This window comes from Chlorocebus sabaeus, chromosome 4, assembly GCF_047675955.1.
Source record: "Chlorocebus sabaeus isolate Y175 chromosome 4, mChlSab1.0.hap1, whole genome shotgun sequence".
In the NCBI taxonomy this organism is placed as follows: domain Eukaryota; kingdom Metazoa; phylum Chordata; class Mammalia; order Primates; family Cercopithecidae; genus Chlorocebus; species Chlorocebus sabaeus.
Window position 1 is genome coordinate 20241407 of NC_132907.1, and position 27525 is coordinate 20268931.

General features: G+C 39.4%; 1 protein-coding gene across 5 annotated transcripts in view; it reads right to left on the bottom strand.

Moving 5' to 3' along the window:
* Positions 1-27525, bottom strand: part of IQGAP2 (IQ motif containing GTPase activating protein 2) — a 310003-nt gene that overhangs the window by 15189 nt on the left and 267289 nt on the right. For all 5 annotated transcript variants that reach the window (XM_007975849.3, XM_073014669.1, XM_073014668.1 and 2 more), the window contains 8 exons: positions 24359-24522; positions 21463-21687; positions 20144-20284; positions 19700-19784; positions 19031-19263; positions 16406-16538; positions 10499-10601; positions 9771-9912 (listed from right to left, as the gene is read on the bottom strand). In XM_007975849.3, coding sequence (XP_007974040.2) covers positions 9771-9912; positions 10499-10601; positions 16406-16538; positions 19031-19263; positions 19700-19784; positions 20144-20284; positions 21463-21687; positions 24359-24522 — 1226 coding nt within the window. The remainder of the gene's footprint in view (positions 1-9770; positions 9913-10498; positions 10602-16405; positions 16539-19030; positions 19264-19699; positions 19785-20143; positions 20285-21462; positions 21688-24358; positions 24523-27525) is intronic.

Consider the following 27525-nt stretch of genomic DNA (forward strand, 5'->3'; position numbering starts at 1 on the left):
GTAGGATTATACTGTCAATAACATGGGCACAAGTATATCACAAGATTTCCTCTCTAAATACCTTTCCTTCTTTTTTAGACCGAGACTACTTTTCGATGGGCAGGGGAACAAGTGCTGCTGATACGGCCTGCTACTGCAGAGTGCAGTAATGATATCTAATATTCTCCTTTCCTGACTTTAATAGCACCTAGACTTCTGGGCCGGCTTAATACTTCATAAGCCTTTAGGAGCCAGACCAACTGTCCTGCTATCAGAAAGCTATGAAAGAGTTTGAAGACCGGTGGCAGCAAACGTCCAGTGTGAGCTGTGGAGGCTTGGGCTGTGAGCTGGCATAGCGGCGAGGAGGACAGTGTTCAAGGGCCTGAGCAACTAACAAATAGGGTTAGGTCCTCACCTTCAGGTAGAATAGAATAGAAGAGCTTCTCAGTAAATAGTAAAGAACTGGAAAATTCTTCTGGAAGTACGAAAACCATATGTTCTCTCATAGGTGTTTTTTATGGCGATTGGCCACCCCTTCCTAGTGAGGGATCATGTTATGTAATTATGTAAAAAGGTTTTAACACAAAAGATAAAGGGTCCAGTTTGCTCACTTTTACATAAGGTGGAAACAGTATTATTGGAAAATAAAAAATATATATATATAAAAAAAAGGGCCAGGCGCAGTGGCTCACTCCTGCAATCCCAGCATTTTGGGAGGCCGAGATGGGCCAATCACCTGAGGTCAGGAGTTCCAGACCAGCCTGGCCAACATGGCAAAATCCCATCCCTACTAAGAATACAAAAATTAGCTGGGCATGGTGGCATGTGCCTGTAATTCCAGGTGCTCAGGAGGCCTAGGTGTGAGAATTGCTTAAACCCAGGAGGCAGAGGTTGCAGTAAGCTGAAAACGTGCCACTGCACTCCAGCCTGGGTGACAAAGTGAGACTCCATCTCAGATAGATAAACAGAAAGAAAAGAAAGGAAGAAAAGGAAACACAGACAAATGTTTGTTTAAATTATACATACACTGGTCTAATTGACGTCTGAAGTTTCACTTTTACTGTAGTCCCGTTATTTCAAAGTCATTACATGATATCACTGAATGACTAATTTTTCTTCCTAAACTCTAGCAGGAAATGTTCATGTAGCATGAAATTTAGAAATGAAAATAAAATGTTCACATTTTGAAGGATATGGGCAACTACTCCCAAATGACAAAGAAACCTTCCAAGTTAATTACAAATATATGACTTTTGAAAATAGGATAAAATCCAATAAGCCATCTGTAAACATCATTTTTCCCATTTCCTATTTATCAGAAGTCTGTGTGAAAAGAACAATCACAATGTGTCTTCCTTGCCTCCCTTCCCCCTGGCCTTTGGAGAACCATTTCCTCTGGCCCTATGACCCTTTGCTGCTGGGGATTTACAGGCCGTCTGGGAATGCACAGCTAAATACTCCATGGAGAGTCAAAGGTGGGCTCACAGCTAATTACAGCCACGTGGGGGATGGCATATTTCCTAAGGCAGCTGTGGCTGAGAAAGCCACGTATCCTTTCCTTCCTACACACCACCTTCCTCCAGTCATCATCATCAACGTATTAAACAGGAACGCTGAGTTAAAAGTAAAAGCTTTGGGTAATTTAAAAATTGTAAATATTGTAACTTTCTTATTTGAAATAGTATTCTCAGAACTAATTGTGATATACAGTTTCTAGGGAATCTCCAGTTCTTTAGAGAAGCTGTGTAATGACCAAATGACTGGAGTCACTAAAACGTGCCCCACCAAAGACAAAGAATGTTTATTTGCTCAGGAGTTGCTGGAGGACAAACTGCTCACACAGCCTGTTTCTCTTGGGCTTCTACTGTACATCAGGCCTGTGGAATTCATTGCCAAAGTTCTACCTCAGACATAAGTAACCATCCAGTCCCACGACAGGGAACCCACCCCCCTCCCACTACAGTGTGTCTAGTGCTTAAGGACAATGGGGACGGGCAGATTTAAAACCAAATCTGTCTTGGTTTGGACTCTTGTTGCATATTAGCCATGTGGATGTGTGCAAGTTATATAATCCTTGTGGGTTTTGTTTTTTCATTTATAAAACCGGAGTCTCTCAGGACTGAGGCAAGGATTGGATGAAAAGATCTAAAGTCTTCTGTGAGGTCTGGCACATGGTAAGCACTCACATGGTCCTTAAAGCTGTGCTGCCCATGATGGCTGCCACTGGCCACAGGTGACATTTGAGCACTTGAGACATGGCTAGTACAAACTGAGATGTGCTGTGTGAAACACACACTGGATTCTGAAGATGCTGTATGAAACAAAGAATGTACAATATCTCATCTATTTTTTACATTTATTGCATATTTAAATATTTTTGCATATATTTGGTTAAATAAAATACATTATTAGAATCAATTTCATCTATTTCTTGTTAAAATGAGGCTTCTAGAAAACTTAACATTACATGTGGCTTATATTAAATTTCTTTTGGAGAGTACAATATTGGCACATTCCATTCGCAAACAGGAGCTCACTCTAGAGGCCTGCCTTCCAGGCCACCCAGTCATGGAACCTGGTTAGTCACAGGACTGTGGCCTGGAGGGAGACCTTTGAAAAACAATCCAATCCCTGATTGTACAAATGTGGCAACTAAAACCTAAGAGACTAGAGCTGCAGGAAACAAGTCCAATTCCCTTTCCAAATCAGCAGCTCCTGAAAAACCTACAGAGAAATGCCAAGACTGTGTCCCTCTATCCCCTCTTCTACCATATTTCCTTTTTCCAAGTGAAATCGCTCAGTCCCTTAAAGCTCCTCACAATGGCATCTGCAAAGAGCTCACAGTCCTGCTCACATTCCAGTTGCCAATGACCTTAACATGCATTCCCCTTCCCACCCCAGTCCAAATATAACATTCTGGATATGGTCTGACCAGCATAAATCAACTGCTTAGAGTATTGGTGTTGGGGCTCTTCAAATATGTAAGATAGGTTGATCCAAACCACGGGTCTTGCCCTCCTTTAATGAGGAGGTATCTCATTTTGAAAAAGAATTAAGAAAAAAAGAGAAAGAAATACACCAGGGAGTTTATTCATCATAGCGGTGCTCAAATTCCACTGTAGATAAATGAGCCATATGGCGCTTGTAAGCTGGTGTGGCCCCTTGGGTTTGGCCACGCCATTCATATGGCATCTATTATTACCAGTAGCATTCCTGAAGCTCTCCCTCTGTCATCTGCTTCTAGTGTGCCCAAGGTTGAAAAGGAATCAGTGTTTGTGGAAACTAAGGAATATTTTCAATATTTAAAGTCCTAACAACATAATTTACATTATTAGCTCCAGATCTCAAATATCACCTTAGCCATTTAGTGCTCCTGCTAGTTTGGACCAAAAAACAAGGAAATCGTTCAGCTGGGATCATGGGACCTGAACTTAATCATGTGATAGGAAATTCTTAAGAGATGACAATTTAAGAACTCAAGCAGTTAAGTATGATTAAAAACCACAAATATTGCCTTCTACTTAAACGCACATACTTTTGTGGGAAACTAAGCTTAATTAAGGCCAGAAGGATCACATATTTTAAATTGCATCATAAGTTATAATGAAAGGTTGACAATTGCATGGTTCTATATAATTTATATGGTATTAATTATAATTTCATGTGATCATCATAGCCCTTCCTTTCCCCTCTCCTCTACATTAAGGAGGAGAAACTGATGGCAAGGCAACTTGCTGAGTTCTATGGTTAATAAGCGATAGACTGAGGTTATCACCCTATGTTATCCTAAGACCCCTCGACTAGGTTTTAGGATTCCTAGACCAGGCTTCTTCTTCTTCTTCTTTTTTTTTTTTTTTTAATATCCCTGTGCTTGGTAGTATTAGAAAAATAGCAATAGCCCAAACTAAGGTTCTCTATTCTATAAACATACACAAGGAAAGAAGAAATAAATATTTCTTCCTATTCTGATATGTGCCCTTTGTCCCTCCTCTTTGTCCTGGAAAAATGCTCCAGCCTCCGTTACTCAGTAACTGTTAGCTCAGCTAATAATTCTCATTATTTATTCTAAGATCCTTAAGAATGCAAAGAACAATGACCTTGCCCTAGACAACTTGTAAAACTTTATTATCAAGAGTGTAGGCCCTGGAGGATTTAAAATCACGTGGGTTTGAATCTCTGCTCCACTTAGTAACGGTATTACCCAGGAAAAGGTTTGTATTTGTTCTCTGCCAGTTTCCTCATCTGTAAAACACTGATAATAACCTCCAGTCTCTTGGGGTTGCTGAGAATATTACATACATATTTTACACGTTTATTTTAATATATATACGCACATGTTATTCTCTTTCTCTCTTTACAGATTATGTGCCCTTTTATCAAAATGCTTGGGCCCAAAAGTGTTTCAGACTTTTTATCTTTTCAGATTTTGGAATATTTGCATTATATACTTACTGGTTCAGCATCCTAAATCCGAAAAATTCAAAACGCTCCAACAAGCATTTCCTTTGAGCAGTGTCAGCTCTCAAAAGGTTTGGAATTCTGGAGCACTTCGCATTTGGTGTGTGTGTGCACATGCACACACACATAGAGTACATAAAAACTGTCCCTGGTCCATGGTAAGCACTACATAGGTGTTTGCTATTATCATCATCTTAATCCTCATCTAATGAGTAAGAATTATGAGACTAGCATGGAATTAAATTTTTTTTTTTTTTTTTTTGAGACAGAGTCTCGCTCTGTCGCCGGGGCTGGAGTGCAGTGGCCGGATCTCAGCTCACTGCAAGCTCCACCTCCCGGGTTCACGCCATTCTCCTGCCTCAGCCTCCCGAGTAGCTGGGACTACAGGCGCCCGCCACCTCGCCCGGCTAGTTTTTTTTGTAGTTTTAGTAGAGACGGGGTTTCACCGTGTTAGCCAGGATGGTCTCGATCTTCTGACCTCGTGATCCACCCGTCTCGGCCTCCCAAAGTGCTGGGATTACAGGCTTGAGCCACCGCGCCCGGCCGCATGGAATTAAATTTACAAGCATAAGGATTAACAATGCCTCAAATTCTGCTACTGTGGGGGCCCCCATGAAGATGAGCTACTCATGACTGGAAAGCTAGTGACATTGTAATTAAACTTAAGGGCATTTCTGAAAGTTAAGAACACAATCTGTTTAACAAAAAAGCAGAATAGGTTTTTGATAGAGAAAAGCTAGGTATTTTCACATCCCAGTTGCTCTGCATTTCATGTCTATCCACTTCATAACTTAAAAAGTCACTGTCTTAGTTAAATTTGGTTCTCTAATGAATCTCAAGAACTACATCTTATGCTTGAGTTACAAATTTGGTTTATTAGCTTGGAAAAAAATCATTCTCATGAGAGTGTTCGAGTCAATATTTTAAAGGAGTGGTCCCCAACCATTTTGGCACCAGGGATAGGTTTTGTGGAAGACAATTTTTCCATGGACAGGGTGAGGGATGATTTCAGGAGGATGATTCAAGTACATTACATTTATTCTGCACTTTATTTCTATTATTATTGCATTGTAATATACAATGAAATAATTATACAACTCACCATAATACAGAATAAGTGGATGCCCTGAGCTTGTTTTTTTGCAACTAGCCAGTCCCATCTGTGGATGATGGGAGACAGTGACAGATCATCAGGCATTAGATTCTCATAAGGAGTGTGCAACCTAGATCCCTTGCATGTGCAGTTCACAATAGGGCTAACACTCCTATAAGAATCTAATGCTACCACTGATCTGATAGGTGGTGGAGCTCAGGTATTAATGCCAGCGATGGAGAGCAGCTGTAAATACAGATGAAGCTTCACTTGCTCCCCTCCTGCTGTGCGGCCTGGTTCCTAACAGGCCATGGACGGATACTGGTATTTTTAGACTTTAGTTTCCTTGCCTTAAAGAAAAAGACTCAATTTTCAGGTTCCCTGTCAATGCTGTACTTTGTAATTATCTGTTAGTATCAAGACTTTTCAAATATGTACTTTAAAGGAAACATATTTAGAAGCAGGGCTTGACTAAAGTCATAGAGATAATTCTATTAAATCTTTTGGCAATACCCACATTTCACTTTCAGGGATGGCTAACCAGTCAGTGTTGATTTCAGATTGTTACCTACATTGATCTCTGGGCTGCTTAGTAAAGTGGTCGGCCAACAGTAGGATCTCACAGTATGCCAAGAGGAAGGTCTTTGAGCATAAAAGACTTAGGGCCTCTATTAAAACACTGACCTCAAGCCTTTTTCACATAAATGGAAAAGTAGATCCTAAAATTCACATATAACTGCAAGAGACCTATTCAACTGCAAGACTAAAACAATCTTGAAAAAGAAGAAAGAAGTTGGAGGACTTCCCTATTTCAAAACTCACTACAAAGCTACAGTGAGCAATATGGTGTGGCACTAGTACAAGGAGAGACGTATAAGTGAATGGAGTAGAATTGAGAATCCAGAAATAAAACCATACATGTATGGTCAATTAGTTTTTGACAAGGGTGCCTAGACCATTCCATGGAGAAAGAATAGTCTCTTTAACTAACGGTGCTAGGACAACTGGACATCCACATGCAAAAGAATGAAGGTGGGGCCAGGTGCAGTGGCTCATGCCTGTAATCCCAGCACTTCGGGAGGCTGAGGTGGGCGGATCACGAGGTCAGGAGATCGAGACCATCCTGGTTGACACAATGAAACCCCACCTCTACTAAAAACACAAAAAATTAGCTGGGCATGGTGGCGGGTGCCTGTAGTCCCAGCTACTCAGGAGGCTGAGGCAGGAGAATGGAATAAACCCAGGAGGCAGAGCTTGCAGTGAGCCAATATCATGCCACTGCACTCCAGCCTGGGTGACAGAGTGAGACTCCGTCTCAAACAAAAAACAACAACAACAACAAAAAAGAATGAAGGTGGACACCTGTCTCACACCACACACAAAAATTAACTCAAAAAGGGTTAATTGACCTAACTGTAAAGGCTAAAACTATAGAACCTTTAGAAGAAAACATTAGGGTAAATCTCACAAGCAACGACAACAACAACAAAAAAACAGATAAACTGGACTTCATCGAAATTAAAAAAGAAAAAACACACTTGTGCAGAAAAGGACATTATCAAGAGAGTAAAAGAGAACTCGCAGAAGGGGCAAAAATATTTGCAAATCATCTATCTGATAAGGGTCCAGTATCCAGAATATATAAACAACTCTTACAACTGAGGAACAAAACCACAAACAACCTAATTTTAAAATGGGCAAAGGACTTACATAGACATTTCTCCAAAAAGAATACATAAATACACAAGTGGATGACAAACATGGAAGGATCCTCAACATTTTTGGTCATTGGAAAAGTATAAACCAAAACCACAGTGAGATACGACTTCATATCTTCAGGCAAAAGTTCAAAGACATAGAGTGCAGACTGGTAGTTGCTAGGGGCTGGGCAGCAGCGGGGAATGGGGAATGACTCCTTAATGCATACAGGGTTCACATCTGATAAAAATGTTCTGGAACTAGACAACAGTGATGGTTGCACACTGTGAATGTACTAAATGCATGTACGCTTTAAAATGGCTGAAATGGGAAGTTTTATGTGTATTTTACCACAACAAAAAATAAACCCACTGCTGGCTCTACATAGTGTGGTGATTAAAGAAGTGGATAGTGTTTGTTTCCAACACACACTGGGGACTGGGGGAGAGCCACACAAGGGCCGAGGCTGGGTAATGGGTAAGGCAAACAGGACAACGTCCCAGGTTTCCCAGGCTAAGACACATTGCTTCCAGACAGGCCTGACTTTTATGGTTTTATCTTTAAAATGTGATTTCCTAGAATTTACGGAATCATTGAGACTGGTGCTCAGGAATAAGTATAAATATATATGATATTCAGATGATCTGATACTTTGAACTACTCAAATTGTGATTCTCAGACATCGTGCAGACATTTGAGTTGACTGCATTTAGAAAATAATGTTGAAATAGCAGACAAAACTAATTAAGAAAAAATTTCTTCCCATTACTTCTAAAGGACAAAGCTTATGAGATCATGGGATAGTTGCCCTAATTTCATTTACATGGCAAAACCACACAATCTGTATTTCCAGTTATCTTTATAATTGGCACTTGTTCAGAGGAACCCAGGGTGGAGACTGTCTCCCCCTTTCTCTCCTGCCCTGTCCTGAATTGTCTCCCTGAAAGTTTGATCTGCCTTGGTAATCCGTAGTCATAAAGAACTGCCCTCAACTCTTGTGAGGCCAAGGGTAAGTCCTAGTCCTGCAACTTGGTCACGGTCCTACTGTCGAGCTGTGCTCTCCACCCCTGTAAGACAGAGGCTGTTACCAGCTTGCCCACTGTTGTATCCCGGTCTCAAGCCCAGTGCATGAACACAGAGTAGGTAGACAAGCATTGACCAAATGGTGCATGACCAAATGGAGCCTCAGATGATCTGAGGACAAAATCAACAAGCCTAAGAGAAGAACATATCAACACAGCACAGTGAAGAAGTTCTTCCTGTTGTTTTCATAGACGATTGAATGTTTAAAAAAAAGAAAATTAAGTGGAGATGAATGCTGTCTTCATTCACATTTCAAGCACACTTCAGCACATCAGTGGCAGGACAGAAAGCTCTTGCCACAAATAACAATCTCAGAATTCAGGACAGGTAGCTTGGAAGTAATATGTGAAGTATTGTTTCAACACACACTTGGTCCCTTTTGTCCTCGTTTTTCCACTGGCAGTCTCCATCTCACCCCAATACAAAACTGTTCTAATGTACTGATACGCACTCTCGGGTCTGTATAAGTTCTTGAAAACTGCATTGCTTGGTCAGCGTATGCTTTTGATTTATGGTGTTTTGATTTATGGTGTTGTATCATGAATCTCATTCTCTTTCTTACTCTGTGTGTAAAGGATGGATGTGGAATATCCTGGATTCTTTGATGGAGAAAAGATAGTATTATTTAAAGTGTGAATGCTTCACTTGAAGTCTTTGGTGGCAGGAAGTAGGGTACAAATAAAGTTAAAGCTGGTAAACATATCCAGGATCAGTTTAATAGGAAGGAGGCCAATAAATCAGATGCGATCATAATGTCTTATCGTAGGTATGTGTTTTTACATGATTCTATACCAGAAATTAACGTTGGTTAACTGGATTTCCTTACTAATCTTCTGGCCACTCTGTAATAGATATTCCTCTTCAGTTACCTAAGGACTTGTGTAAGCTGAGTTAATCATTTCTCAAAGGAAAAAAATCAAATTACTACATGGAAAACTAAAAACCAAGGAAGGTGTTGTAAACTATTGTAATATTTAATTCCTTCCTAAATTCTACAGAGTCTATTATCCCTTGATTAGATGTTTGATGGATATACATAATAGATTTCAATGTTCACAAACTTTTTTTTTTTTGAGACTGAGTCTTGCTCTTTTGCCAGGCTGAAGTATAGTGGCACGATCTCCACTCACTGCAACCTCCGCCTCCCAGGTTCAAGCAATTCTCCTGCCTCAGCTTCCCGAGTAGCTGGGACTACAGGCATGCATCACCACGCATAGCTAATTTTTATATTTTTAGTAGAGATGGCGTTTCTCCACGTTGGCCAGGATGGTCTCAATCTCTTGACCTTGTGATCCGCCTATCTCAGCCTCCCAAAGCGCTGAGATTACAGGCGTGAGTCACCATGCCTGGCCAATGTTCACATACTTTTAAATAAATTAGTTGGGATTTAGCCTTATTTGAATTTGCATGGTTTAAGATGTGTATTTGGAGACATGTGCCCTTTAACCCCCAAACTTACTTTATCATGAGGCTTCGGCTATCTATAGCTTCACCGTCCTCTATGTCATATTTGCTTGCCAAGACAAGAGAAATCTCGGTCTTTGAAAGCTGACTTAATGTATTTGCCTTGTTAGGGTCATTGGGGTCAACTGCTCCTTCTCCTGTAAGGAAAAAATCCTAGTGTTATTTTTACAATTCACTCTTTGTGATGATGGCACCAACAACGTAAGATAAAGGTTCTGTGGGAAAGACAGGCTCAGTAATTAAATGGGAGATCATAGTCTTCACAAAACCCACATTCTACTATAGCTAAAGTGGCTTTTAAAATATCGATTGAAAAATTAAAATGACATGGGACATACGTATTTCAAATACAAACAAATTACTAAAAAGGATAACTGTTAATAAAATTATTTCTCATTTTCTAATAAATTTGGTTCTTTAACGATGCCTTCTTTCTGTATAATACAGGTTGACAATTCCTTTTTTACATATCTAGAGCTTACCTTCAAAAATACTGAATTATTTTATAATCCCGGACTCTATCAATTATAGAACTCTTACTGTAGGAAGGGGCAAGTGTACTTGTTATTCTTTAAATATGCTTAAGCATTAAATTCCAAAAGAAATTGTTTTATCTAGGATAGGAAAACCAACCAACCAACCAACTAACCAACCAACCAACCAACCAACCCACCCACCCAATTAAACAAAAACCAAGGGATAAGTGAGGGAACAAGCTCTTACCAAGAAAAGATTCCACGGTTGGTACCTCTCCCAGCAACCCCAGCAATTCACTCAGTAAGTCATTTTTTTCAGGGGCAATTGCATCCTGGTGTTCCAACAGGAGCTTTATGTAGAAAGCAACACACACACGAAGAAAAAAGTAAATTCTCAACTGTACCATATTTATATGAAATTTTTCATAATGTCCTCCTCATACTATTTAAATCTTAAACACAAGTATGACATTTATAAAAATCAGAGACATAGATACAGTTTTTATTGTATCTCAGAGGGAAGTACCTACTGTACACCAAGAAATTGTAGCAAGAAACATGTTCATAAACCCTTTTTCAGCAAGGTCTGCCAAGGAGTAGCCTTCTACTGCCTGATCTCTGTGCTTTGCTCTTCCTCCATAGAAAAAGTCAAAGTTGGGGGAAAGAGTCCAGAAGGAGGCAGGTCTTTCAGCTAACGTTGGTAACAAACTGGAAGGGCATTTACATTTCTATGCAGTAATCAAAACACTACAGTTATCTTCTTCTTAATCACTACTATTAGCTGTTTCAATCTTGCAATGAAGATCTCTCCTGGGTAAGGATGTAAGAGACCTAGATGTCCTGAGTGGTTTCCCCTTTCCTGATCCTAAGAAGGCCCAAAGATAAGTAACATCTGCTGGCGTGTCTTGCCAGGTCTTAGAGGAAACAGCGTTAACTCCTGAGGGGTAGCAGCACTTGGGGGAAACCATGAAGGACAACACATCTGGTTTTTGCTTTTTTAAACATTTAAACAAAATTTAATGGAGTTGGTTTAATTGTTACAACCTTATACACGAACAGCAACACATCTGTTTTTGCTTGGATTTCTAATTACATTGAAACAACATTTCCAAAGTATGGAACTAGTAATCCTGGAGACAGGAGGTAACATTTGTTGTTCTGAGCAACTATTTTTATAAAATCCTGCATCATAATGAAAAGCTAGTTCCTTTTCCATTTTCAATCTTTTTTCCAACAGCTTTACCAAAATGAATTCAGATACCTCAAATCCACTCACTTAAAATGTACGATGGAATGGCTTCTGGTGTATTCACAGAGCTGTGCAACCATTACCACCCTCTGACTGTAGAACAGTTTCACTACCCTAAAAGAAACCATGTACCCATTGGTAATCACTCTCCATTATGTCTTCTTTCTATCCCCTGGAAACCACAAATATACCTCTATGAATTTGATTACTCTAGGTACCTTATATAAGCGGTATTTGTCTTTTTGTGACTGGCTCATTTCAATTAGCATAATGTCCTCAAGGTTCCTCCATGTTGTAGCATGTATCAGAATTTCCTTCTTTTTAAAGCTGAATAATATCGTATTGTACGAATATAACACATTTTATCCATGCATCTAGTGATAGACGCTTGGCTGTTGTGAACAATGCTGCTATGAACATGAGTGAACAAATAACTCTTTGATTCTGCTTTCAATTTTCTGTGGGTATACTTCCAGAAGTGGAACTGTTAGATTATGAGGTAATTCTATGTTTCATTTTTTTAAATCGATCGTGCCGCCATACTCCAGCCTCTGTGTTTAAATTTTTGATGAACCACCATACTGTTTCCACAGCAGCTGCATCATTTTACATTCCCACCAACGGGGTGCAAGGGTTACATTTTCTTCACATCCTTCTCAACACTTATTTTCTGTTTTTTTTTTTTTTCTTGTTTTGTTTTGATATTAATCATCCTATTGGGTGTCAGTGGTATATCCTTGCAGTTTCGGTTTTGATTTCTCTAATTATTAGTGATGCTGACCATCTGGATACTTCTCTGGAAAAACATCTGTTCAAGTCCTTTGTTCATATTATAATTGGGTTGTTTTGTTGTCGATTTGTAGGAATTCTTTATATATTCTAGATATTAACCCTTTACCAGACATGTGATTTACAAATATTTTCTCCCATTCCATAGGTTATCTTTTCACTCAGTTGATTGTGTCCTTTGATGTGTAATTGTCCAATTTTTAAATTGGATTATGTTTCTATCATTGAGTTGTAGGATTTCTTTATATATTCTGGATATAAGTCCCCAATCAAATACATTTTTACAATTATTTTCTTTCATTCTCTTGGTTGTCTTCTCTTTTTTTTTTTTTTTTTTTTTGAGACAAATTCTCGCTCTGTTGCCCAGGCTGGAGTGGTTCACTGCAACCTCCACCTCCCAGGCTCAAGTGACTCTCATGCCTCAGCCTTCCGACTAGCTGGGATTAAAGGCATGTGCCACCATACCTGGTTAATTTTTGTATTTTTTAGTAGAGACAGGGTTTCTCCATGTTGGCCAGGCTGGTCTTGAACTCCTGGCCTCAAGTGATCCACCTGCCTCAGCCTCCCAACGTGCTGGGATTACAGGTGTAAGCCTAGATGATTTTTTTTTTTTTTTTTTAAATGAGACAAGGTCTCACTCTGTCACCCAGGCTAGGGTACAATGGCATGATCATGGCTCACTGCAGCCTCAAACTCCTGGCTTTAAGGGATCCTCCTGTCTCATTCTCTCGAGTAGCTAGGACTACAGGAATGCACCACTACACCCAGCTAATTTTTTTCCCTTTTCTGTAGAGACGGGGGCTCACTATGTTGCTCAGGCTGGTCTTGAACTCCTGGCCTCAAGCAATCCTCTCGCTTTAGCCTCCCAAAGTACCAGGATTACAAGTGTCAGTCACCATGCCTAGCCTCAATTTCTTGATATTTCTGTTTATAGCTCAAAAGTTTTCAATTTTGATGAAGTCTAGTTTATTTCCTTCCTTTGCTGCTTGTGTTTTTGGTGTCAAATCTAAGAAACTACTGCCTAATCCAAGGTCACAAAGATTTACTCCTATATCTTATTTCAAAGAGATCTATAGTTTTAGCTCTTCCATCTATGTCCATGACCCATTTTGAGTTCACTTTTTGTATAGAGCAGAAGGAAGGGGCACAACTACATTCTTTGGCATTTGAATTTCCAGCTGTCCCAGCACCATTTGAAGACACTATTTTCCCATTGAACTTAGTCCCTTGTCAAAATGAATTGACCATAAATGTGATGGCTTATTTCTAGACTCTTGATTCTATCCCGTTGGTCCTTATGTCTAACCTTATGCCAGCATAGCACTGTCTTGATTACTGCCTTTTCCATTCTCTTCTCATCTTTAAGATCAGCGAAGGAGAGAGTATCTGTTTAATGCTAAATTTTTCTTAACATTTCCCTGACACATGCAGGGTTGTTAACAAAGAGAGAACACACCTCAGATGCATAACTTCAAGGCAAGGAAGTGACTGTATCCAACTATTTTGTTTTCACTATACTTATTTTCTTCTCAAGTTTCTGTGTATGGCAAAGCAGGCTAGTTTTTCACTATAGTAGAGGTACTTTGTTTTAAAGCAAAGAAATTATGTGTTGTTTTTAAAAAGGTGAGTTGATTTAAAGAAAGGCATTAAATGAATAATAGAGGTGATACAAAGACTGGGCAAAATCTGGAAAGGCGGTACATATGATGTTTTGGAGGGAAAACTAAGAGACAAGAACAAAATATGCAAGATGGATAAATTTATGCTCTTATTCTCTGATGAGACAGGGCAACTGATTTGGCTGTTTTCTTTGAAAATGATTTAGGTGGTCAGCTTCTACCTTTTATTCTGACAAAATTTCCTAGTAATTTCTTTTTAAAGAGCTTATTTTGAAGTTCTTATGTCTTCCTTAGAGAAAGGGGCAAGCACATGGCCACAGGCTTGGCAAATCCTGCTACTGCTGTGCTTGTGTCTGCTCACGGACGCCTCCACACAGAAGGCAGACAGTAAACAGGACAGTCTTCCTATGAAATTACACAATTTCCCCACATTACATCTGCTTCCAACCTAACACAGGAAGGAATTCCAAATCAGTCACAAGCTCTCTTTCCCAGGATTGAATTCTGTTTTCAATTCTTGTTAACTAAAGAAGAGACTATTTCTCCCTAAAGACTTCTAAGACTTCTAAATTAATACGGTAACATTTTCTCTCTGTTACTGTCAGGAAAGAATCTCTCACTCTAAACAAGTACTCCCCACCATTTTTCTTGCATGTGGATATTGCATTCAGCAAATGTGCACCCAAGATGTGCACATTCTTTGAAGACAGATAATGTACCATAAAAACAGACAAATGGGTCATTGCTCAAATATAAACAAGTCTGTCCAATAGATAATTATTTTTGTAAGTAATGCATTGCTAGATTGCTGGACAGTTTTCCTTGTAATTTAGGGTGTTTATATATAGAGAAAAGAAGGATAGCCTATTCATTTAATCAGTACGTATTGAGAGCTTGATGTAAATGTCAAGGAAGTTCCCTGTTCCAATCCTGAAAGAAGAAAATCAATACTAGATTCAATCTTTCCTTCAAACCTGCATTCAAGCTTTAGTTTCTTAGAAGAGCTTAATAATAGACCGAAATTTTAAGCAGCTAACCTGCCACTTGTTAGTATGTCTGGTTTGATGGGGGCTGGAGCACAACCTTTGAGAACGGCTGGAGCACAACCTTTGAGAACGTGTATTTATTACGCTTTCCCCTTAGTTGTCTGTATAATCCAGTTGGGTGCATCCTTAACTGAAGCATCTAGAACTCGAATGTGCATCTGAATCCTCTGGGATCTTGTTAGAATGCAGGTTCTAATTTGGGAGGTCCAGGGTGCATTGCTAACATATCGCCAGGACCTTGCTTTAACTCATAAGGTCTGAAACTATTCTTGAAAAGGTTACCTTTTAAAAACCAAGATTTTTCAGGAAAGAAGTTCCAACTGATCTTAAAAACAAAACAATGCAAACCCCTCAATGATTAGCTTTTTAAAAATTTTAATGTTTGCAAAACCATCTAAAGCCTCCCAATTCCTTCCCCATGCCACTGAGCACAGTGCCCTGCACCCAACAAATACTTAATAGATGCTAATGGCTGACAGTAGTGATGTCTGCATGCAAACCAGATGTAGATGTCATAGCACAGCACATGATGTGAAAAACTGCCTGCTTCCAAGAAATGGTGGTTTCCAGAACAATGGAAGTGATTCTTTGCAGAAGGCTACCACCATTGGGCGATAGTTTCTTGTTTTCTTTGCACAGCCTGTTTACTGCCTCTCTATGTTAAAATATTAGAATAAAAAGAATAATCTCATTTCCCTCAGAAAATTACTGGAAAAACTGAGAGGGTTCCTGGAAGAGGGGAGAGACAGGGTGTGGGTCGAGATAGCATGACTTTGGCTGATGAGAACACCATAGCCTGTCCCTGCCTGGGGCTTAAACTGCACATTTACAATCTGGCTTCATTTTTATTATTTATTATTATTATTTTTTGAGTCAGGGTCTCGCTCCATTGCCCAGGCTGGAGTGCAGTGGTATGATCATAGATCACTGCAGCCTCAGACTCCTGAGCTCAAGTGATCCTCCCACCTCAGCCTCCTAAGTAGCTGTGACTACAGGCATGTACCACTAAACCTGGCTAATTTAAAAAATTTTTTAAGTAGAGATGAGGGTCTCACTATGTTGCCTAGGCTAGTCTCAAACTCGTGGGCTCAAGCGATCCTCCTGCCTCAGTCTCCCAAAGTGTTGGGATTACAGGCATAAGCCACCATCCCAGTCACAATCGCTTTGTAAATGGATTATGCCAAAAGTACACTTTCTTTTCCGGGGAGAAGTTTTATTAATATATAGGAGTCAGGGAATAAATATATTATGTAAAAATAGAATTTTCCTGTTTGGGAGAAGGAGTTTTATTAACGTGTAAGAGTCATGGAATAAATAATGAGGGATTTTTAGGGTTAAGAATATGAGTATTAGCACGTGTACAATAAGTCCCGTAGAGATTAAACATCTTCAAGATAACAGATGCCTAAACCATAGGTCCATTGCTAAGATGCCTCCCCAGCCCCACTTACTGAATGTGTGCTGATGATTTCTTCTATTGAAATATAAATGACTGGTTTGCTGACTGTCACCAGGTCTGTGTATTTGTCCATATTAAACTTGTCTTCTGGCTCAGGGACATTACATGCTTCTTTGAAATATTTCCTAATAAAAGGGGAAAAAGTCTTAAGATAGACTCAAATGTGTGCATTAAACAGTTTTATCAAAATAGCTAGGAAAATTTGAATGATGACATGTACTTTGTTCCCAACTCAAACCTTGAGAGGACGTGTTACGGCTTCTTTCAGGCTGGCTCCTGGCTGTCGGAGCTGCATCCATGTTTCTGGATATTGGCACCAGCTCCTCAAACAGGATTGGAGAGAGTGGCAAGGGCCTCAGGCCCTGTTTGTGACTTAGTGATATAGTGACCTATGCACAGGTCATCTTAAAAATGTTACTTTAAAAATGGTCCCTGAAACTTAAAATTAAAAGTCAAAAATGATAATTTTTGATCTAAGAATCAAGTCTCTGTGAGGACTACAATAGAAAAAACAATTAGTCAAATTTGCTGCTTTAAACAGCACAAGCTCCTGGGTCTACATCACCCTAATCACCCTTCAGAGCTTCTGTTACCAGTTTGACAAAAATGAGATCAAGTCTACTCTTCTTGGTTGTTGCAAATATCTGCTGGCTGATGGAAAGACTGTTAAGGCTAGACATCCAGATACATAACATGTCCCAGTACTCAGACCCTAAAAAATCTATTTTAAGCTATAGCAAGTTTTGACAGAGATCAAGAAAAGTGAGACATGCTGTGATCACAGTTTAGTAGTTCTATGTATTTTTTGCCTAAACAATTCTTGTGCAGGTCGAATATATATTTTATTCTATAAAGTTGTAAATGTTTCATATGCCTGAAATCATTGTTGGTATCTCTCCTACGGGCACCTGGGTCTTATGTACCAGAAATGACCTCTGCTTTCCCAGCCAGAGGCTGGGGGAGGTTAAACAGCAGAGCCCTGTCGTGGGGAGTATGTTCCCATGTGACAATCAGCTTTCCTGTGCTGCTTTGGTTATAATTTTTTGTAGATTTCTGAGAAACACAAAGCATAAATATGAGTGGAAGAAAGGACGAGTTTAGAAGAGGCTCACTTCTTTGGTCTTGTTTTTTTTTTTTTAATAAAGAATAGCTGGGAACATAAATGACCGATAGGAATAACAGCAGTTAAAAGTTCATGAGAAATGTGGGGAATGGATATTACTTTGTGTGTGTGTATGTGTGACAGCGTCTCACCCTGTCACCTGGGCTGGAATACAGTGGCACAAACACGGCTCACTGCAGCCTCGACCTCCCGGGCTCAAGTGATCCTCCCATCTCAGCCTCCTGAGTAGTTGGGACTATAGGTGTGTGCCACCACGCCTGGATAATTTTTTAAATTTTTTTGTAGAGATGAGGTCTCCCTATGTTGCCCAGCCTGGATATTACTTTTTTAGTCGGTGAGAAGAATGAAAAAATTGCAGCTTGAAAAATCAACACTTTCTGTAGTAAGAGGATTTGGGGTAATTTTCTCACAAAAGACCACAAATTCTAAATAGAAATGAATAATCATGAACTACCTTTGTTTTCAGATAAGTCACTCACCCAGAGGGAGACTGAGGAATAGGAAATAAGTTTCCAAGTGAGGATTTAAAAGAGGCAAAATTGATGTTATACTTCTATGGCCTGTTGATTAAATGGCAGACATGAGAACAAACATGACAAGAGGAAAGTGCTTCCTCAGAGCTCTAGGAGGAGTGAATCTGACTACCAGACTCATGCCTTTCTTGTTAATGATTAGTGATATAATTTGGAAACACAAAATCAATAGAATTAAATCTTCTTAAATGTGTCATTAAGAAAGGCTCGAAAATAGAACAGAACATATTCACATACACAATCATCAACAAATATAAAATCTGGGCTTTCCTAACCTTTCAAAATCAAGTATTCCATTTCCTACTACAGTCATCCCTTGGTATGTTTGGGGGATTGGTTCCAGGACCCCCATACACACCAAAATTTGTGCATAGTCAAGTTTGAAATTGGCCTTGTGGAACCCATGTATGTGAAAAGTCATCTGTCTGTATATGTGGGTTTTGCATCCCATGAATACTGTATTTTCTCTCTGCCTTTGGTTGAAAAAATCCATATATAAATAGACCCGAGCAGTTCAAACCTGTGTTAATCAAGGGTCAAACATATTTGATGTAGATAAGGCAAGTTCTTCCTCATAGGAAAACTTTTAAAAAATGATTCCTCTCTTCTTAAGCTGAAAAAAGCAGAAATCTGCTATTTTGATTTTTAAATTCTAGGTACTAGAAGCCTGTAGCATACAAGGAAGAACAAGCATTCCATTTTGTCAGCAGCAGAAATAATACACACAGAAAAGACTCAGTGTAATGGGAGTGCAGCAGTTGGGGTGGGACAGGATCGCCAGGCAGAGGCAATCTTGCCTGCACTTCCCTCTCTCCTCTTTCCCCGAGTGGTTGGTAGAAGAAAGGCTTGTAACCACCCGGGGTTCCTGTCCTCCATGCCCACTCTAGCTCTGGGCACAGAGCACATATTATTCTTGCCTACCATTCTTGCATGTTTCTCCAAAACTAACCGCCTCTCTCACCTGAATTCCTGATACGTCTCTGATAAATAATTGTTCATAGATGAGAGATGCTCATTTTCTCCTTCAAACAGTTTGTTGGAGGCTGCGTGCTGAAGAACCTTGGCCACCGATCCTAAGTTTCTCCTTTGGTCAGAATTTATCTGACCTCCAGCTGTCATGTCGATGATATCAAAGCCATCTGGAGCTACAATGGCTGGATTCATGTACCGATAGTACAGGAGGTTTCCAACAATCTGGAGTGATGTAGAAGTGCAAGACCATTTTTAAGAAAGAAAACTCAAGAGTTTTAGTTTAGTTTTATTTTTTAAGATATATATTCCCTACATTTCCCAAGAGAAAGCAGATCGTTTTCTGATGTAAATCCTAACAAGGAGTTAAGTAAAGGCAATGAATACAATCACACATTAATAATAGTATAATTTGCAAAGTTGTTTTTGATGAAAAAATGCTCATTGCCCCCAAAGTGCTCTAATACAAGAATTTCAATAATGTCTAGGATCTCCAAATTAACCTCAGCTTAATCAATTATCTTGAGAGTCATTAGAAACAGAAGACCTGCAGCTTTTTATAAATAATTACACATGGGGAACAATCTTACAAAGTTATATGTTGGTAATTTTGATTCAAACCCCAGGAGAAGCTATGGTGAGATTACCCTTGAAAATCTACCTTTAATAGCTCATCTTCTGTTGCATCGGGGAATTTCTCATGGATCGAATTCTTCAGTACTTTGGCTATATACCTCAATCCATAACTACATATAAAACAGATGACAAAAGAAAATAATGGAAAAAAGGCGGAGTGAGGGAAAAACACACAGCAATTGTTCCAGTCAACTTCAGTTGAGTAGTTTTTCTAAAAATTAAACATAAGATGAGATGGTAATGGAATCACAGGACTTCCACTGATGATAATAACTGAGCTGTGTTTGCTACTGAAGTATTGCCCCTTCTTTAGAGAACACTCAGGATTTAAAAGGTAAATGTAGCAATCTTTTAAAATAGTAAACACAGTATAAGGGAAAACTGCTGTCTTCACTACAGGGGCTTATTTTACATCGTATGCCAAGAACTTCTAGGAAAGAATGTTAAACTTGCTGCAAGTACAACTTACGGCAGTAGATCAAGGGAAGAAATGATAGAATTCAGGACTTTGTCGGTGACCCTTCTCAGGTTCTCAATGGAAGCCTCTAGTTTATTTTTCACTTCTGGGTATGTTAGAGCTTGTTCTGTGGTCACATCATAAGGCAACTTGCTGAAAACACAAAGGCTTTAAATTAACTGGAAGCTTAGGTACAAGCATTAATTTTTCCTGCCAAGTTGGTTCTATAGTCAAGCTTTGTACAGTGAATTGGACTTTGCCCGCTGACACCAGTAACAAAATGTTTAGTAAATGAGGGGAGGCTCCACCCTCACAGAGGGTACCTTCTGCAACTTGGAGCAGGAAGGACTTGAGGCTGTCCCTCTGGGCTCTTCTGGCAAAATAATAGGCAGAGCCAGGTAATTTAGACTCAGCTAAATTTCTTTTAATTATAAAAAGCAAATGTTCATTCCAGAAAAATAAAATCACATATAATCTAAAACAATACCAAAGCAGACAACCAATTTTCATACCTTAGGGCATAACTGTCCAAATCCTCCTCTGTGCATGTATGTCTATGGGCCTCACGTGTTGATGAGTATAATGCAATTTGTGTATGCAGACATTCTATACAGATCCTGTGTGGTGTATGCAATGAGCATTCTTTGCCCAGAAAAATGGGTTATTGCACCTAACTCCAACTGGAAAATATACCATGAACTTTTTCTGTGCCAAGAAATGTGTATCTATACCACCATTCCAAATACTTATTCCATTATGTGCTATACCAACATTTATTTAACAAATCCCTCAACACTAAATATTTTGACTTTTCCTGACTTTTTATTATTACAAATAGTACTGTGACAACCAGCCACATAATTACAAAATTCTCTGTGTACACTTTATTTCACAGACATCCTTTTACAGGAAACAAGAAGCTAGGATTGCTTAAATCTACAAACAACCACTCAGAATAAACCAATCCAACCTGGATTGTTAAACCTTACACAGTAAAGTTACTTGATTAGTAACTGTAAAGAAAGTATGTGTTATCAGGTGAAGAGAGAGTCTGCACCATCTCTAGGTCGAGGTTTAGAAATACACAAAGAAAACAAACAAGGGAGAGAATTATAGAAGTTGTGGCATTGGGGATCACTTGGCTCTGAAATCTGAAAATACCTTTTAGTATCAAGATGTAATTTGCATGGATATGTTAAAGGGAGGTAACATTTTGGATTGAAAATTGACTATGTACTGTTTGCCTAACAAAGTTTAAGGGTATAAATAAATACACATGTGAAAATATCAAAAAATACAACAGAAGACCAATACCTTCCTGACTCTATTACCTGGCCTCTCCAGTCTGTGTTTCTAGTTGGTTCACCCAAGCCTTGTACACCTCTACAGGGTTCGTGTTGATAATCAGCGACTTGTCCTCGATGATCTCTTTCACCACTGCAGCCAGGAGTTGGCGCAGGGTGTTCTGTCCCCGGGCACCTCTATTGAAGCTGACGACCATCTTGATGACTGTAGGGTTACCAGTAACTATGTCCTGTACCTGGTCCACCTTCGATCTAAAAAAACCCAAGACAAAACAAAATGGTTTGCTTCTACGGATACAGTTTTTTTTTTTTTGTTTTTTTTTTTGAGACAGTCTTGCTCTGTCACCCAGGCTAAAGTGTAGTGGTGTGATCTTGGTTCACTGTAACCTCCACCTCCCAGGTTCAAGCAATTCTCCTGCCTCAGCCTCCTGAGTAGCTGGGACTACAGGTGTGTGCCACCATATGCCTGGGGCTAATTTTTGTACTTTAAGATGGGGTTTCACCATGTTGGCCAGGCTGGTCTCGAACTCCTGATCTCAGGTGATTCGCCTGCCTTGACCTCCCAACGTGCTGGAAATACAGACATGAGCCATGGCACTGGGCCTGGATACAATTTTAAACAATGTATCCTCCCTCTGGAAAGCAAGGACTTCACGGAATTATACTTTTCTTTATGAAAATCTAAGTTGGTGTGCTTCAAAACAAGCAATCATTTATAAGGTGTATATTTCTTTTTTTCTTTTTGAGACAGAGTCTCACTCTATTGCCCAGGCTGGAGTACAGTGGTGTGATCTTGGCTCACTGCAACCTCCTCCTCCAGGGTTCAAGCAATTCTCCTGTCTCAACCTCCTGAGTAGCTGGGATTACAGGCACGCGCCACCATGCCTAGCTAATTTTTGTATTTTCAGAGAGATGGAGTTTCACCATTGTTGGCCAGGCTGGTCCCAACTCTGACCTCAAATGATCTACCCGCCTTGGTCTCCCAAAGTGCTGGGATTACAGGCATGAGCCACTGTTCCCAGTCTATAAGGTGTATGTTTCTTAGATGAGCAATTTGAGGATCTGAAAATAAAGTCACAGCCTCAATTTCAATCTAGAAGGCAGGTATGAGCTGAAAATGGACCAGGACTAACAATACTGGGTGACACTGTACAAGTATCATGCCCCTGTAGTTATCAAATTTCAAAAACAACTTTCTTGACTGAATGAACTGTTTTCACTTTTTCAAATCCCACTCAAAGCTGCAATACAGCTTCTAGCCACATCAGATGGCTGAAAGAGCTTTTCTTGATTTATGGTTGCTGATTCTTTGGGCCTCTCTCCTCTCTTCCTTCCCTTTCTCTTCTCCCTCTTGACCACTTTCTCTCTCTCTTCCACCTCCTTCCCCTTTAGAGCCTGACAGTGCCTAGTTCTTATCTTATCCAGTCATTCCTTTTTATTTCCTTTGCTGTCTCCTCTTCCCACATTTAAATGCTATTTTTGTTCATTTTTTGACTAACTGTAGGTGCTTGTAAGGCGAATGAGGGTGAACCAATGCCCAAACAAAAGAATAACTGGTCTACCAGAGTCCAACCAAAACCCACATTCTCCCCTCAGACTTCATGTGCATGCACAGCTTCACCCGCCATCTCTCTGGGACCTATCCCCCCGAAGTCAGGAGTTCGAGATCAGCCTGGCCAACATGGTGAAACCTCTTCTCTACTAAAAATACAAAAATTAGCTGGGCGTGGTGGCAGGTGCCTGTAGTCCCAGCTACTCAGGAGGCGGAGGCAGGAGAATGGCATGAACCTGGGAGGCGGAGGTTGAAGTGAACTGAGATCATACCATTGCACTCCAGCTGGGGAGACAGAGTGAGACTTTGTCTTCAAAAAAAAAAAAAAAAAAAAAAAAAAAAAAAAGAAAAGAAGAAGAAGAAGAAAAATAAAGATTTCACAGATCCCCAAAAAGCAAATAGAGCCTTAACAGCTGGGCCTTTACTCAGAGTCTCCCACTACCTGGCCCTACCCTATCTTTCAGGATTCATCTCCTGGTAGTTAGTAATTAGGTCACATTCTGGCTAGACTAATTTACTTTCCTTCTGGGACCTATGCCCATGCCGTTTCCACCACCATTGTGCCTTGTTTCCCTTTTCTAACTCTTCTCATAAAAACTGCAGCTATTCCGCAAGGTTTTGGGTCAAGAACCTCCTCTTCTACAAAATCTTTACTAGTCAACCTAGCTGGAATCTTTCCTCCTATCCTCTAACCTGATACATTGTGCATGTCCTTCATTTAGAAGTGTCCTTCATTTAGTACTTACAACATTCCACTGCATAGCATTCCTATTGCTGATGAATCACATTTCTCACGGGCTTACAGACACCCGGAGGGCAGAGGTGCCTGGCTCCGGTGCTCCCAAAACCAATAGGAACTAGTATAACTTAAGGTTTCCACAAGTTAGGAAGGCCACCTGAGTTAAGGACATTTCTCATGCATGTTTCTCAGTCCACTCATTATAGCTACCTGTACAATTTTTACATTAACTGAGTCAGAAAATAAATTAGCAAAAGTAGCTTAAGTTCTAGTAAGAAGGGAAGACTATTTCGGCAGAGATTGCACTCTGCATTCTCACCTATTAATGGCCTTACTACTCAGAATTTTAATTAAATGTTTTCACTGACTTTCAATATAATATTGATTTTCAGTTGTTACAGATATACAAAATCAAAAGTTAATTTGACACTACAGAAAGTATCATTGGTGGGAGAAAATGGTACTTGAATATAGCTCTAACGATATAGAAGTATTCTCAAGAAACTTGATACATTTTAATATGTGGGAATAACTTATATGAATTTAAAAATAATTTTAGTAAACCAAAGACAGCCACCACTAACAAAAGGATCTATTCATTGGTATTTTTACATACATATTTGTATACATACTTTATTTCTTCCTCCAGAGCAGTTTTAAAAAGTTTGAGAAGTAGATATTCTTCTCGCTGATTAGAGGCATAATTATATAGTGTGAAAATAACAGTATCCATAAATTTAGTGGACTTGTTCTGTGGCATCTGGAAAATCAGCTTAGCCAAGTATAAAGGGTTGGTCTAGAAGGAAAGAAGGAAAAAGAAAACAAAAAAATCCCACAAAACAATAAGTTAATATATTATTAAAGCACAAAGCAATATCTGATTCCCTGTCTTCAATGACTTAATGTCACTAAAAGCATATAGATGAGTATATAAAATAATTTTTATGTGCCAGGTATTCATCTCTATGCTATTAGTATACAGTATAACTTTCTACTACAGTTTCCTTTAGACTGATATTATATAACTTTCTACTTTAGCTTCCTATTGTATATTAATATTTTAAAATATTAATATCAAATATTAATTACTTAATATTATTCATATCATACTATAGGAAGCTATAGTAGAAAATTATGATGGGATTTAAATGATACACACTATATGATACACTTAACATATTATATCTACTTTTCACTGTTGACTTTTTTGAGCCACATATTAATATTTATTGTAGAGATGCAGAAGACAGGGTGGGTAGCCAATAGAATTTGGTGTCCAAAGACACTGGCAAAGCTTGGGCATGGTGGCTCGCACCTATAATTCCAGCGCTTTGAGAGACAGAGGCAGAAGGATAGCTTGAGCCCAGGAGTTCGAGACAAGCCTGGGCAACATGGACAGGCCCTGTCTCTAGAAAAAAGTAAAAATAAGTTAGCTAGGTGTGGTGGTGCATGCATGCAGTCCTTGCTACTCAGGAGGCTGAGGTTGGGAGGATCATTTGAGCCCAGTATTTTGAGGCTGCAGTGAGCCGTGATCATACCACTGTATTCCAGCCTAGACAACACAAACTCTGTATCTTTAAAAAAAAAAAAAAAAAAAAAAAAAGTGGACTAAGGGTCCAGCTATATAGACTGGCCTAGAAGGATTGATGGATGAGTAGAAGGAAATGCATACTATCTTATCAGACTGGAAAGAACAAGAAAAGAATACATTTACAATGTGGGAACAGCAAAATGGCCACAATGTTCTACACAGAGTGAGAAGGGGGAGTGAGGTAGGGAGGTTGAAGAGAGGGGTGAAGGTCAGGACAGTTGATAAGGGAAGTGCCAGAAGACCATAAGCAAAAAACAACAAATAACTTAAAATGGACGTGGAACCCTGCGGGTTCTGATGAGGATGGACCCATTGGATACAGAACCAGCCTTCATGGTGATGTGGCTTTTCTCCAGCAGCTACACCTACCAGGTAGAAGTTCAAAGAGAACAATAGTATTCAGGTTACAGAGGAAAGTATGTTCAAAGAGAAATTTAATACTCCTAATCTTCATCTTCTTTCTGACAAGAGAAGAAAATTTTTCTATACTTGAAAACTAGTATTCATCCAATATACTCAAGCAGTTTGGGCAGCTTTTAAGAAACCTCAAATTCTGGTTTACTTTACCACTTAGGTTTACTTTTAAGTTCATAATGATGGGTTGAAATTTTATAAATAAGCAGCTCAGTACTTTTTCTTGATAGTTCTGTAGTGACTCTTTTCCAATGTGAAGTATATAGGAATTAGGAGAAAGGAAACTTACTCTAGGACTAAATAAAGATGCCTACTCACCATTCCTCCTAAGCTTACCTAAAATTTTTAAATTCAGTTTCATACTGAAGAGACAAATCCCCCAAAAACCTATATACTAGCTGACCTGTGATTTTGGTTAAGAATTTTTGCTATGTCGGGTGTGGTGTCTCATGTCTGGAATCCTAGTGCTTTAAGAGGCTGAGGTGGGTGGATCACTTGAGCTCAGGTGTTTGAGATCAGCCTGGGCAACATGGAAAAACCCTGTCTCTACAAAAAACACGAAAAAATTAGCCAGACATTGTGGCATGTGTCTGTAGTCCCAGCTACTCAGGAGGCCAAGGTGGGAGGATTGCTTGAGCCCAGGAGATGAAGGCTGCAGAGAGCTGTGGTTGCTCTACTGCACTCCTGCCTGGGCGAGAGAGTGAGACCTTATCTCTACAAAAAAAGAAGTCTTGCTAAAGTGTAACCTATGGGTTGAAGGAGTCCAGGCCATTTGCTTTTCTATAATTTCTTCAGTGATAATGGGCTAATGTCTCAAAAGAAGAGAAGGAGAAGAAAAATATATGATTTCAACAGAGATTTCACTTGATACAACTGAATGGTTGCACCCTTTGGTTGTACATTTTGGATTGTTTGTGGATAAAGTTTGGTGGGATTATTCTAAACATGCTCCTGTGCTTTTTCTTCTTCCCAAATGCCTCCATTTATATAATAAACAATGCAAGTCTTAGGTCAATGACTAGATTTTGACTTATGACAATTTCTGTCAAATTGAGAAAACTAAATTCTACAGAATCTTCAATACGCTTGAAATTTCACGGATATAAAAAATGATAAGTGCCTAAGATTAACTTGCAAACTGGTAGTTGACTACTAAATTAGGCAGACCAAAGTCCTTTCCTGCTTAAAGTGAGCCCCCTTTCTTTCTAAGTTTGCTGGCGTGAAACAGTGCGTTCCACAGACAATTCTAAGTACTGTTAAGCTTTTCCTTCTGTACCACCATGTGGTGGCCACTTGTGTGAAGATGTTCATATGTTTGAAGATGTTCTCCAACCTCTTATTCCAAGTAGAGAAATTTCAAACCTACCAAAATTAACATCGTGTTTCTCCATGAGATTCGCCACACCTCCTCTTTATGGTTTGTGTAATGTGCTCTCTATATATCTACAGACAGTGACATCCTCAAAGAAAGATCTAAGCGTCTCCGGGCTTTGAAGGAATTCCAACAGTGGCCCCACTCTGAGAGACATCTGACTCTTCCAAGGGAGAACTATGGATCCAACTCTTTGGGGAAACTTTTCCTGCTGAAGAGGATGCTTGTTTATTTCTATCGCTATCATGCAGTTTCCTTTGTGACTAGCTGTATGTGCTAGTAGGCCTGACAGGCTGAATCAATGGTCAAACAAAACAATAAGTGATTCATCAAAGTCCAACCATAACCAGTCAAACTTATTAGTTCTCACCATCACTCAGGAAGCAATGGAAAATTACTATTCATTTAGATCACAGTAACGC